Source organism: Physeter macrocephalus, chromosome 2 (genome assembly GCF_002837175.3).
Source record: "Physeter macrocephalus isolate SW-GA chromosome 2, ASM283717v5, whole genome shotgun sequence".
In the NCBI taxonomy this organism is placed as follows: Eukaryota; Metazoa; Chordata; class Mammalia; order Artiodactyla; family Physeteridae; genus Physeter; species Physeter macrocephalus.
Genome location: NC_041215.1, coordinates 101,464,600 through 101,475,962, shown reverse-complemented (window position 1 = coordinate 101,475,962; position 11,363 = coordinate 101,464,600). Strand labels below are relative to the sequence as shown.

Genomic DNA, 11,363 nt, shown 5'->3' with positions numbered 1-11,363 from the left:
ATAGCAGGCGCTTAATAAATATAATGAGTATTTCATAAATAATCCTCCAGGCTCTGCAATAGGAACTAGTGAACTTCAAATATTCTATTTCTGCTATCCAGGAGCTCACAGCAAAAGAGGACATGAAAAATGACAGGCATGGAAGCACTGAGAATAGTCAAATGAGTCACACTAGGTCAGAGTCTGCTGTCTTTTTAGCCAAATTTACCCAGAAATTGCTACCACCAACCATGCTCACCCTTGAGAACGAAGGACTATGGAATATTCCTCTGTTAAAAAACACTTCTGAAAAGTAAATTGTTTAAAGACAAGGAGGTGGAAGGAAGAGACAAGAGGTCATAGTGATCTACAAACTAAATAATCCATACCCTTTTGAGAGTTTTCATGTGCACTCTTCAATGTAATTGAAAAATCTTTTCAGGCTTGTGTTCTATAAAATCTGAAATGTGAGGTTTATTTTGTAAATAATGGGAATGGTGGCAGAATCACTTCCTTTCTACTACTATTCTCAACACTGTTTTATAATGTAAGCACATTAACAAATTTATTTTATGCTATTCGCAAGGCATAATGTTAAGATATAAGATTATCTCATTCAACCTTCATAACAAGCCTATGAGGTAAGTATTATTATTAACTCCATTTTATAGAGGCGGAAATTGAAACTTGAAGAGGTCCAGGAAGTTGCCCAAGATCACGTCTCTAGTAGGCATTAGAAGCAGTATTTGAATCCAGGCGATATGATTCCAGGGCTCACAGTTTTAATGGGTACACCACACCACATGACGCGTAAATGGTAAAATACAATAAACACTCATTACAATTGTTCCATTATAAATTGTTCTTGACTTCAGGTAAATAGCAATTTATATGACTGAATGAATCAAGTTGTCAGTTTTGTTGTTGTTATTGTTGTTGTTTTTAATTAATGATACTCTGGGACCTGTGGAAGTGTTACTAGTTATTATCATAAGCCTTCTAATAGTAAAGCTTTTTAAACTTTATAAATGTTAGGGAAACTAATTATCCACATTACTGTCTCTCTCTTCTTTGCAATTAAAGTCTTTTTATTATGATATTTAAATATAAACATTTTATATGTGGCAGTTTAACTAGTACATGATTTTTCCAGCCAAAAAAAACCTTCATTTGGAAAGAAATCCTCAAAAGTGCTATCTAAAGACTAAAAGTGGGTTGTTGTTTTTTTAACTTTAACTTTTCTCCTTTTAGACTCCAGAAACAGTTTCCTGACTTCCTTTCTGGAAATGATTTTTGTTTCCAACCATATTGAGAATCATTTTTTTTTTCCATTTTCTCTCTCTCTCTCTCTCTCTCTCTCTCTCTCTCTGTCTCTCTCCTTTTGCTTTCTTGGTAATAGCAGGGAGGAAGGGGGGGGCAGCGGGCACAGGAAAAAGGGAAAAGAGAAAACAGAAAAAGAATTGCATGCCACTATGTCTGAATATAGCCTCTACTTGTAGATAATTCCATCTGATTTGCACTTTTGCCTTTTTATTTCCGTTTTTGGACACCTCCTTTATCATCCAGCTAACTGGGATAGACAAAGCACTGTTGGTGCCCTGAGCGACAGAACTCTGGTAGGGGGCTGGCTGTAAATTGACGTGGCATGGAAATTCTCCGCTAAGTTGTAGCAGCTTGCATGTTTCTCCTAAGATCAAGCCCAGCCTCCCGGAGCTGTAGCTTAATCATCATGGGTTCAACGACTTTACAGAAAAATGGATAGAAAAAGTCTTCAGCTCCTTTCTTTGGACTCAAATGTTTTCTTTTTGAGTATCTATGGTTTAGCTGAAAAAATCAAAGCAGTTAAGTCTGTAACTTTCTTTTTGCAGCTTAAACAACAGAATTTGCTGGTCTCCCTCCCCTATCCTGCAATTTAATTCCTTACAGATTTTGCCATGGGGTGCGGACTTAGAAAGCTAGAAGACCCTGATGATAGCAGCCCTGGAAAAATATTTTCTACCCTGAAGAGACCGCAAGTGGAAACAAAGACAGAATTTGCTTACGAATATGTATTGCTGGATTTTACTTTACAAGGTACTTTTTGCTTCTATTTTATTTGTTAAATGAAAGATTTCAGAGATAAGGGACTACTAGTTTTTTTAAGTGTTGGTTTGTGGATTTTTAAACTGTTCCTCATAATCAGATTGTACAATCAATCTAACAATAATGCTTTGTTTCTTAATTGCACTCTGAAAGATTTTTGTTCTGTTTGGTTTTTGTAAATTTGGCTCATATGTATTTTATAAAATTAGAAAAACTGCTTGGAAATAGTCCTTTCATTTTTAAATCAAATGCTTATTTGTAGAAGGACACATGAAAAATGTTCGCTTTCCAGCCAAATAGCTCTAGCCTTAATGACAGTTTGTGTTTTGAAAAAGATCTGAAAGGCACAAGAAGGTAGCATGTAGGAAATATTACTTGCGTCATGTGGAAGAGTATTTGCTAAGACAATTCTGAGGTTTCCAACTGTGTTAATGTTGTGATTGTGCTAGTCATTTGATATTTTTGACCAAACTAAACTTGAAGTTTGAAAATACAGAAAAAAAGATAGTCTTCTGTAAGATACTTCCTTTGCTTGCCCTGTCCCTAACAGAGAAACTCCCTGTTCCAGAAAGTTGGAAACACAAATAAACAAGCCCAGATGGCAGCCCTGTGCAAGGAACAGAGGCAGCTCAACTTCACAAATACTTTACCTCACTTCTTTTGGAAACTTTACTGTACAATCGTATTGATAAAACTGAGTTTTTAAAAAGCAGAACTATATCTTTAATTATAGGGTATTAAAAATGAAATTGAGTGTCCTGCTTGCTGTTAGAATTTCCAGATATCAGTATTTTAAGTTCTTATTACAAAGTTATGCTTTTAATTCTAATAAGCCACACATTTTATCAGTTAATAGAAAATTTATACTAAGTAGATTATCATGTTGGATATTAATTCCTTTGCAACTTAAACACAAATTCTCCATTTTTTGGTTTGCTCTGTGAACAGTGCATCTTTGTGCAAGAAGCAAGAGCAGCCCATTTTTCTTTGTCAAAAACTGAGCTAGCCAGCAAGCAAACTCCCTTCCAGAGACATACACAAAGTCTGTACATATACTTTTAACATATTTACATTTCCATTTTTACCTAAGGCTAAGGCTACCAAAGGGGAAACTGTCAATATTCTTAATTTTCTTTTTAATTATGAAAGTTAAAAGATTAAGATAATGGTGATAATCAGAGAAGTAACCACTGAAATGAATTTTGTCTATACTTTTTCAAAAACCATCATTTGAGAAAATATTTGTGATGTTGTCCTATGTTTTCTCCATTGATTGTCCTTGTCAATTACCTTTTAGGACAAGTTTTTGTAAATCCACAGGATGCAAACACATATTTTCCTTAACCTCAAAACCTTGTCTATTCATAAAGTTTAGGCCAGAGCCATTTTGATCTGTGCTTTAAGATTTGCTGCACAACCCCGATAGGTTTTAAAGTAACTTGAATTTTTATTTTGATTTATTTCCTCCCAACAATGTTAGCAATCTCAAACAAATTTGTATAAATGCAGCCATCCTTGAATCAGAAAGATCTAAAACTTTCTTCAGAAGTCATTTTGGTTTTATTATTATCAGAAGCCCTTCTCTCTGTGAAAGGAGTAAAATTTCTACCTTCCACACTAGGTGTTTGGAGGAGGTAATAGACTATTACACTATAAAGTGTAAGTATGGGCATAGTTTGCAAATGTTAACTCAGTAAGCAGGCACATATTTTAAAGTTGCATCTGGTTCCTATTTGGTCCAGGGGCCCAGTCTCCTGGTGTCCCTTTTCTCTACAATTCTTCCACATGTTTTTTGTTCTGTTTTGTTTTTGTCTTTGCCTTTGCCTTTGCCTCTGCCTCAGAAGCCAAGACTCTGTATCAGCCCAGCTCCACAAACCACCTTCCTCTCTTCTGTTGTCTCTGACGCCCACCTATTCCTCCAGTGTGTAGAGAAGTGAGTCATGTGGGGGTTAAAATATGCCAGCCTTCTTCGTTTAGTCCTGGCCATTCTGACCTGGGGTTGCTGTGAGGACTACTAAATAGTGGCATCTCCTGCCTCTCAGAGGCCACGTGCAGTGAGCAACCTTTCAGGAAACAAATTGGTCTAGTGACAGCTGTGTGTGCTCACGAAGAGCCTGTCTCTTACCTTGTTTTCCTCTGTTTTTCCAAACAGAGGACATGGGACAGAGAGTCAAGTCCCAGTGGGGCAAGAGGAGACCCTTTGAAATTTCCAGTGCCCTGTGTTATGGTGGCTATAGTTATCTTGAACAATTTATTGATTTTCCATTTAGTTCCATTCTCTGTGTGCATGTGTGTGCACGTGTGTGTGTGTGTGTGTGTGTGCCTTTCCTACACTTTTTTTTGGGGGGGGGGGTACTTTGAGCCATTACTTATATATCTCTATGGGAGAAATAATAGCCTAATCATTAAGTGCATAAGGCTCTGGAGTCAAGTTCCTGGGTTCTGAATCTAGGCTCTTTCACTCACTAACTTGGCAAGTTTATAAACTTTGCTGTATCTCAGTTTTCTCATCTATAAAATGGGGGTTCTGATGGTGCTTGCATAAGAGTGTTATTTTAAGGATTCAAGGAGATTATACAAAATAATCTCCTTGAAAAGGTACCTGGCACTTAGTAAGCACTTAATAAAAGTTAACTATTATCCCTCCTGGCTTTATGCCAGATCTACTAACCGCACTAGTGAGATTTCAGCACAATTTTTGTGATAAATTTTCTGGATTATTGTATGAGAGTGTGTCAGTATATATATATGAGTACATTATATAGAGTTTCTTGGTGAAAAGTTAAATTAACTCTGCAAATGATCCAGAAGGGTTGGTTTACTTTCTTGTGCAATCCCAGAAAACAATCTGAATAACCATGGCCTTAAGGATTTTTAGAGCATGTATAGCTTTATGATTAAAAAGAAATTTCTACAGTATTAAAAACCCAACAGAAGGACAGATGGTAACTTCCTTATTTGACTTTCTAATAGAATCATGTAAAACACATTGAGTAAAATTTTCCTGGCCCTAGCTTGCTTTCTTATTATGAGAACAAGAAACTCTCATTGTCTTTTACCATCACTGTTACAGTAGTAAATACATTGATGTGTGGATTCTGTAGAAGATGCTGATAAGTAGTGAAAACACAAAAAGGAATAAGACATAGTTTCTGCCCTCCAATATTTTATATTCTAATTGGTCAAACTGAACAAGCTTATGAACTCCTCAAGGTCAGGAACTATGCCACATCCACCTTTGCACTGCTGTGTTTTGCACAGTGTTTGGCACATGACCAGTGGCCAATAAATTGTGTTGAAGTAATGAATGAAAATTTGCAATACGAGATACAAGAGGTATCAGGAAAAGGAAAAATCAATTTTGAATAGGATAAGTTGGAATTCAAATTAGGACTTTAACTGAACCTGAAGAAAAAAATAGGGTTTATATAATCAGAAAAAGATTAAGAGTTTGAGGTACTTTCAAGGGCTATTGAAAGGAGAAGTGAGGGGGCATCCCTGGTGGTGCAGTGGTTAAGGATCCGCCTGCGAATGCAGGGGACACAGGTTCAATCCCTGGTCCGGGAAGATACCACATGCTGTGGAGCAGCTAAGCCCGTGTGCCACAACTACTGAGCCTGCGCTCTAGAGCCCGCGAGCCACAACTACTGAGACCGTGTGCCACAACTACTGAAGCCCGCCTAGAGCCCTTGCTCCACAACAAGAGAAGCCACCGCAGTGAGAAGCCCACGCACCGCAATGAAGAGTAGCCCCCCACTCGCCACAACCAGAGAAAGCCCGCATGCAGCAACAAAGATCCAACTCAGCCAAAAATTAATTAATTAATTAATTTTTTAAAAAAAGAAAGAAGTGAGCTAAGCGGGTGTTTAAAGGAGAAAAGCAGAAAATGAGGTTGGAAATAAATGGAGTAGAGAATGCTCTGACTTGGAGTGGAATCAAGGAATCAAGGAGTGATACCTTGATTCTACGAGGAGTAAATAGCTGTAAAGGCTTTTGAACAAGTAATTGATAGATACAGAGAAGTATTTTTAGAAGATTAATGTGAGATTGAAGTGGGGAGAGATGCAAGTGAGGAGAATAGTTGGAAGACTGCTTGTAGTGGTCAAAGCTAATGACGATGAGGACCTGCAGTAAGGACAGGATGCAAGGGGCACATGTAAGAGACATTACCAAGGAGGGACTTAGCCTGTGGCTGGCTGGATATGAAGGGACAGAAAGAATGAGGAATCCAAGATGACTTCCCTGTTCTGAGCCTGAGTAACTGTGGAAATAATCATGCCTCTTACAGTAGGAGGGGCGTCCCACAGGGAGTCAGTTGGTGAAACAGCAATTCCATTCCAGGCACGTTGCATGTGAGGTGGCAGTGGAACATCCTGGCAGAGAGAGTTACAGGTGCACGGCAGAGATGATGACTTCCAGGAGGAATTGAAGTAGATAAAGTCTTATTAAAGAAGAGAATATGGGCAGAGCATAAGTGTCTTGAGCTGAATCATCAGGCATATTTAGCCATACTTAGGACAACTCAACAAAAATGAAATAGAATGAGGACAATCGCGACTGTATAGCACCAGAGAACACAAGGAAAGGGAGGGTTTCAAAAAGCAAGAAATGGTCAGTAATCTTAAATACTAGAGAACTTTCAAGAATAATGAAGGTGCAGCACTGAAGAGAATGCATTTAAAAATCAACAAGAGATGAATAAAGTATCAGAAACAAGGGAAGGAAGGAAAGAAGGTCAGTCCAGCTAAATTTTCTATGTCTGTCTGAATCTAATAAGTTCTTGAGTATTTCCTCAAGCAGTCAAAAGATTTTCAAATGTAAAGTGCTGTGTAAAAAGAAATTTATAATAAAGATGACTAAATGTACTCAAGCATCAACATAATCTCTGTCATGGTGCCTAGCCCAAATTCCTACCAGGTAAAAAAACTGCATAAGGACTTTCCTTTATTTTTTATTTATTTATTTATTTTATTTATTTATTTTTGTCTGTGTTGGGTCTTCGTTGCTGCATGCGGGCTTTCTCTAGTTGCGGCGAGCTGGGGCTACTCTTCGTTGCGGTGCGCGGGCTTCTCATTGCAGTGGCTTCTCTAGAGCATGGGCTCTAGGCGAGCAGGCTTCAGTAGTTGTGGCACATGGGCTCAGTAGTTGTGGCTCTTGGGCTCTAGAGCACAGGCTCAGTAGTTGTGGCAAATAATAAATCTTCACAATTTCAGACTGTTGGGGGAAAGAAAGATCCCATTCTGACCCGGGGGAGTAGGGAATCTCTGAAAATAGCAAACAGTTGACCCACTTAAATAAATATTGATGTTGGGAGAAAATACATTTCTACTGGCAATCTGCGTTATATTGGGGTTTTTTCTTATATCTGAGTGGACATTTATTCTTTTCTTAAAATTTTTATTGGAGTATAGTTGCTTTACAATGTTGTGTTAGTTTCTACTGTACAGCAAAGTGAATCAGCTACACATATACATATATCCCCTCTTTTTTTGGATTTCCTTCCCATTTAGGTTAGCACAGAGCATTGAGTAGAGTTCCCTGTGCTATACAGCAGGTTCTCATTAGTTATCTATCTTATACATAGTGTCAATAGTGTATATATGTCAATCCCAGTCTCCCAATTCATCTATTTATTCTTTGAACTAACACTTACTGAGCACCTACTGAGCTCGGAGTGAGGAATAAAGCCTAGTCCTTGACTTCTGTGAACCTGCATCCTAGTGAGCATCCTGCTGAGGAGCCCTGATGAATAATCATCTATTTACAGTGCATACACTCTATGCTGTGATACAAGCTTTGCTAGAAGTCTGAGAGTTATAGAAGCAGAAAGAAGAGCACCTCCACCTGATTGGTGGGATCCAGAAAGACTCCTTAAAAGAAGTGCTACCTCATCTGATCTAAAGAATGAGTGAGACTTAGAAAAAGATTTATATCCAGAATATACAAAATACAACTGAAAATCAAAAAAGGAAAAGACAACCCAATAGAAAAATGGACAAGGAACTTGGACAGGTGGATGATGAAACAGGAAATCTAAATGGTCAATAGACATATGAAACCGTGCTCAACCTCATTAGTAATCAGGAAAAATTCATGTTAAAACCACAGTGAGAAACCACTACAAATCATCCAAAATGGCTAAAATGTCAAGACTGCTAATACCAGGTGTTGGTAAATTGGTACAACCATTTTGAAAAAACAAAAAATGCTTTGTCATTACCTAGTTAGCAAAGATACATATACCCAGTGGAAGCGTGCACACGCATGCACCATGCAGCACATACAAGAATGTTGATAGAAGTGCTATTTGTAATAACCCCAAAAGTGTGAACAACTCAGAAATCCACGAACAAGAGACTGGAAAAATAAATTGTGGTAAACTCATACAATGCAACACTATACCGCAGAAGTGAGCCAACTTATTCTGAAAAGGGCCAAATAGTAAATATTTTAGGCTTTGTGAGCCGTGTGGTCTCAGTCACAACTACTCAGCTTGGCCAGTGAAGTGCCAACATACCATATGCAACAAAACAGACCATAGGCAGTACTTTGCTGTCCTCTACTATACTGCAATGAAAACGAACAAACTACAACTACACAAGCTGCCCAAGATTAATCTCACGACCTTAATGTTCAGTGAAAGAAAATAGACACAAAATACTGTATGATTCCATTTATATAAAGCTCCCAAAATTGGCAAAACTGAACTGTAGTGTTTGCTTGCATTCTTGCATAGTAAACTAAAAAGAGCAAGGAGTGAGGACCACATAAGTCAAGGTAAAAAAAAAAAAAAAAGTCAAGGTAGCACAGAGCAGGAGAGGGGGATTGTGACTGAAACGGGCAGCAAGGGAGGCTCCTGGCGTGCCCGCCATTTTCTGATTTTTGAATGAATGGTGGTTACCAAATGCTGGCAGTTTTAAGTATGTTTTGTGCACCCCGTTTGTACGTTACATTTCTACCCCCACACAAGATGTTTTTAAAGGTTAAAAAAAAAAGGCTGAGTAAGGGGGTAAGGCAAACAAGGCCGAAAGACAAGCTGTACAGACTCAGAAACGAGAGAAAATCTCATGGTTTGTCTGGGAACTACAAGTAAAACCGAACAGGCAGAGTGCAGCACATGCAGGAGGCAGCGATGAAACACAAGGCTGCAGGAGTTTTAATGGTCATAATGCGATCTTTTGCATATCTGCCTGTAATTATGAGCTCTGTCGTCCCTTGGAGTTTGAGTGCATTTCAAGACCACAGTTGTATTACTTCAATTAAATACATTAATGAGTGACTACAAAGATGGCACCTTTATTGAAAACATAAAATGTTATGTAATTTGGACGTTATTTATATAGTAGTTTATCTTTCTAAGTAACTTAAAACATTTTGATAAGTAGAGTAAACCGGATACTCCTTTTAATATCTGTACATTAGATTGATTAACAATTTATAGTAGTCAAAAGCTTTAGCTCAGCTCATGTCTGAATTTTCACAAATTCTGAATTAACAGTGATGCAAATCAATGAAGTTTTACTTTCCTGTCGGTGCTCGGATGTACTGGCTCTGGAGTCATTCTGTCTGGTTCAATTACAGCCTTACCACTCACTAACAATTTGGGCAAGTTATCAAATCTCTCTCTTCCTGAGCTTCCTCATCTGAGAATAATGATAATATCTGCCTTGTGGAGTTTTTGTAAGGGCTAATTAAGATTAGGCATGTAAAGCACTTTGCATAGTGCCTGGCACAAAATATGTACTTGGTATATGTTACTTATTATTTTTTACTCTAATTGCTAGATATAATATGGAGTTTGACAGTCTGTTCCCTTTTGAAAATATGGTAAAATTGCTTGCCATTGTTTGTACATCGTGCTTTTATCTGAGGAAACAATGTTTCATAAATATTTCAAAAATACATACCAATCTTCAGAAGTAAATTGGTGGAAAGAACATATATATGTCTTGGACTGTTTTCATACGTTACATCATCAGAGCAAACCTTTTGTCATTGAACAAGTTCTTAGCTTTTTACTAGAATGTGACTTATTTCTATTTTTAAAATGTGATCTATGTCTATGAAGCTTTTAAGCAAAGGACCATAAAAAACTCTACTGATATTTTATTTTGGAAACTATGAGGATAAATGATAGACTTGCTTAACCTTCAGCACGTTTTAGTTTTAATCGGAAAAGTCCACTCTGCATGTACATAGTTTTCAAAGCAACTACAAAATACTTTCCTTCACCAGTTCTTCACAATAGCCTTGTAAGGTGTAATAAAGCTTTTACAAATCGTATAGCATTGCCTGAACGGCAACCAACCCCACCCATTAATGCTGTCAACAACACCATTTGTTCCTTCTCCCAAGGAACTCGCAGCGGCTGGGGAGTTAAGAAGAGCAAGATGGCTTGCAGCTGCTGCTAACTGCCTGTGCTGTTCAGTTCTAGCCAAAACAACCACACCCCCCCCTAATTTCCTGTGTTTAAAAAGTAATAGAGTCTCTGATATTACTGCCCCAGTGTAAGGACATCAAATCAAAGGCTTGGCTTCAAACACCAAGCCTATCGTGGAGACATAATTGTTCACTCTGGTGAGCACTGATGAAAATGCCTCACTCTGTGTGCACAGCTTGCCCCTTCCTCACATCTCTAAGCTGAATCAGGCTGCCAGTCTCTTTTCAGCACAGTTTAAAACATTATTAAGAATCGAGGGGATTACCTGAAGGGAAGTTCTCAACAAAACTACCAGATTTATTTCACCTTTCCTTGCTCCTAGGTTTACCTTTCTTGAATGACACCGGCATGTTTAAAATAAACCACAATGTAGGATAAGAAGGACAATTTGTTAACAGAATGAACCCCAGCCCTCCTATCACCATCATCCTCCTGTCCCCGCTAATTGAGGAAGATTTGGATCACTTTCTGTGTCCTAGGATGCGGAACACTGTCTAAGATGGTCTGGGTGGCCTGGCCTGGACCTGGGCAGGCTCTGGTCTACAGAATCCCTGGGGCGACCCAGAGGAGAAGCTGCAAACCAGCAAGACATGGGCCATATTCAGCCTTTAGATAGGTCTCGCTTGGTGTGTATAGTGTTAAGATATTTGAATTAACTGTCACTTTTTAAAGTTGGGAGATATCACATAAGAATCTGGATTTGGGGGTTTTCTTAGAAAAATAGAAGATCCAACAACACTGGGCCCACATGACCACATGGCAGCACTGGACCAGGGCTGCTGCACTCTTGGATAAGGTATTAAGTCTTCCCCAGGTCCTTCCTTCAGCACAGCCCCTTTCCTTGTTTTATCAGGCTGATACC

At 38.4% G+C, this 11,363-nt stretch overlaps 1 protein-coding gene across 4 annotated transcripts in view; it reads left to right on the top strand.

Moving 5' to 3' along the window:
- Positions 1–734: 734 nt before the first annotated feature.
- Positions 735–11,363, top strand: part of RFTN2 (raftlin family member 2) — a 67,069-nt gene continuing 56,440 nt past the window's right edge. For 2 of the 4 annotated variants that reach the window (XM_028480506.2, XM_007111637.4), the window contains exon 1: positions 1,431–2,052. In XM_028480506.2, coding sequence (XP_028336307.1) covers positions 1,914–2,052 — 139 coding nt within the window. In that variant the 5' untranslated portion in view covers positions 1,431–1,913. Of the gene's footprint in view, positions 855–1,430; positions 2,053–11,363 lie in introns of those variants that run through there. The other 2 variants (XM_028480505.2, XM_028480504.2) reach the window with 2 other exon arrangements.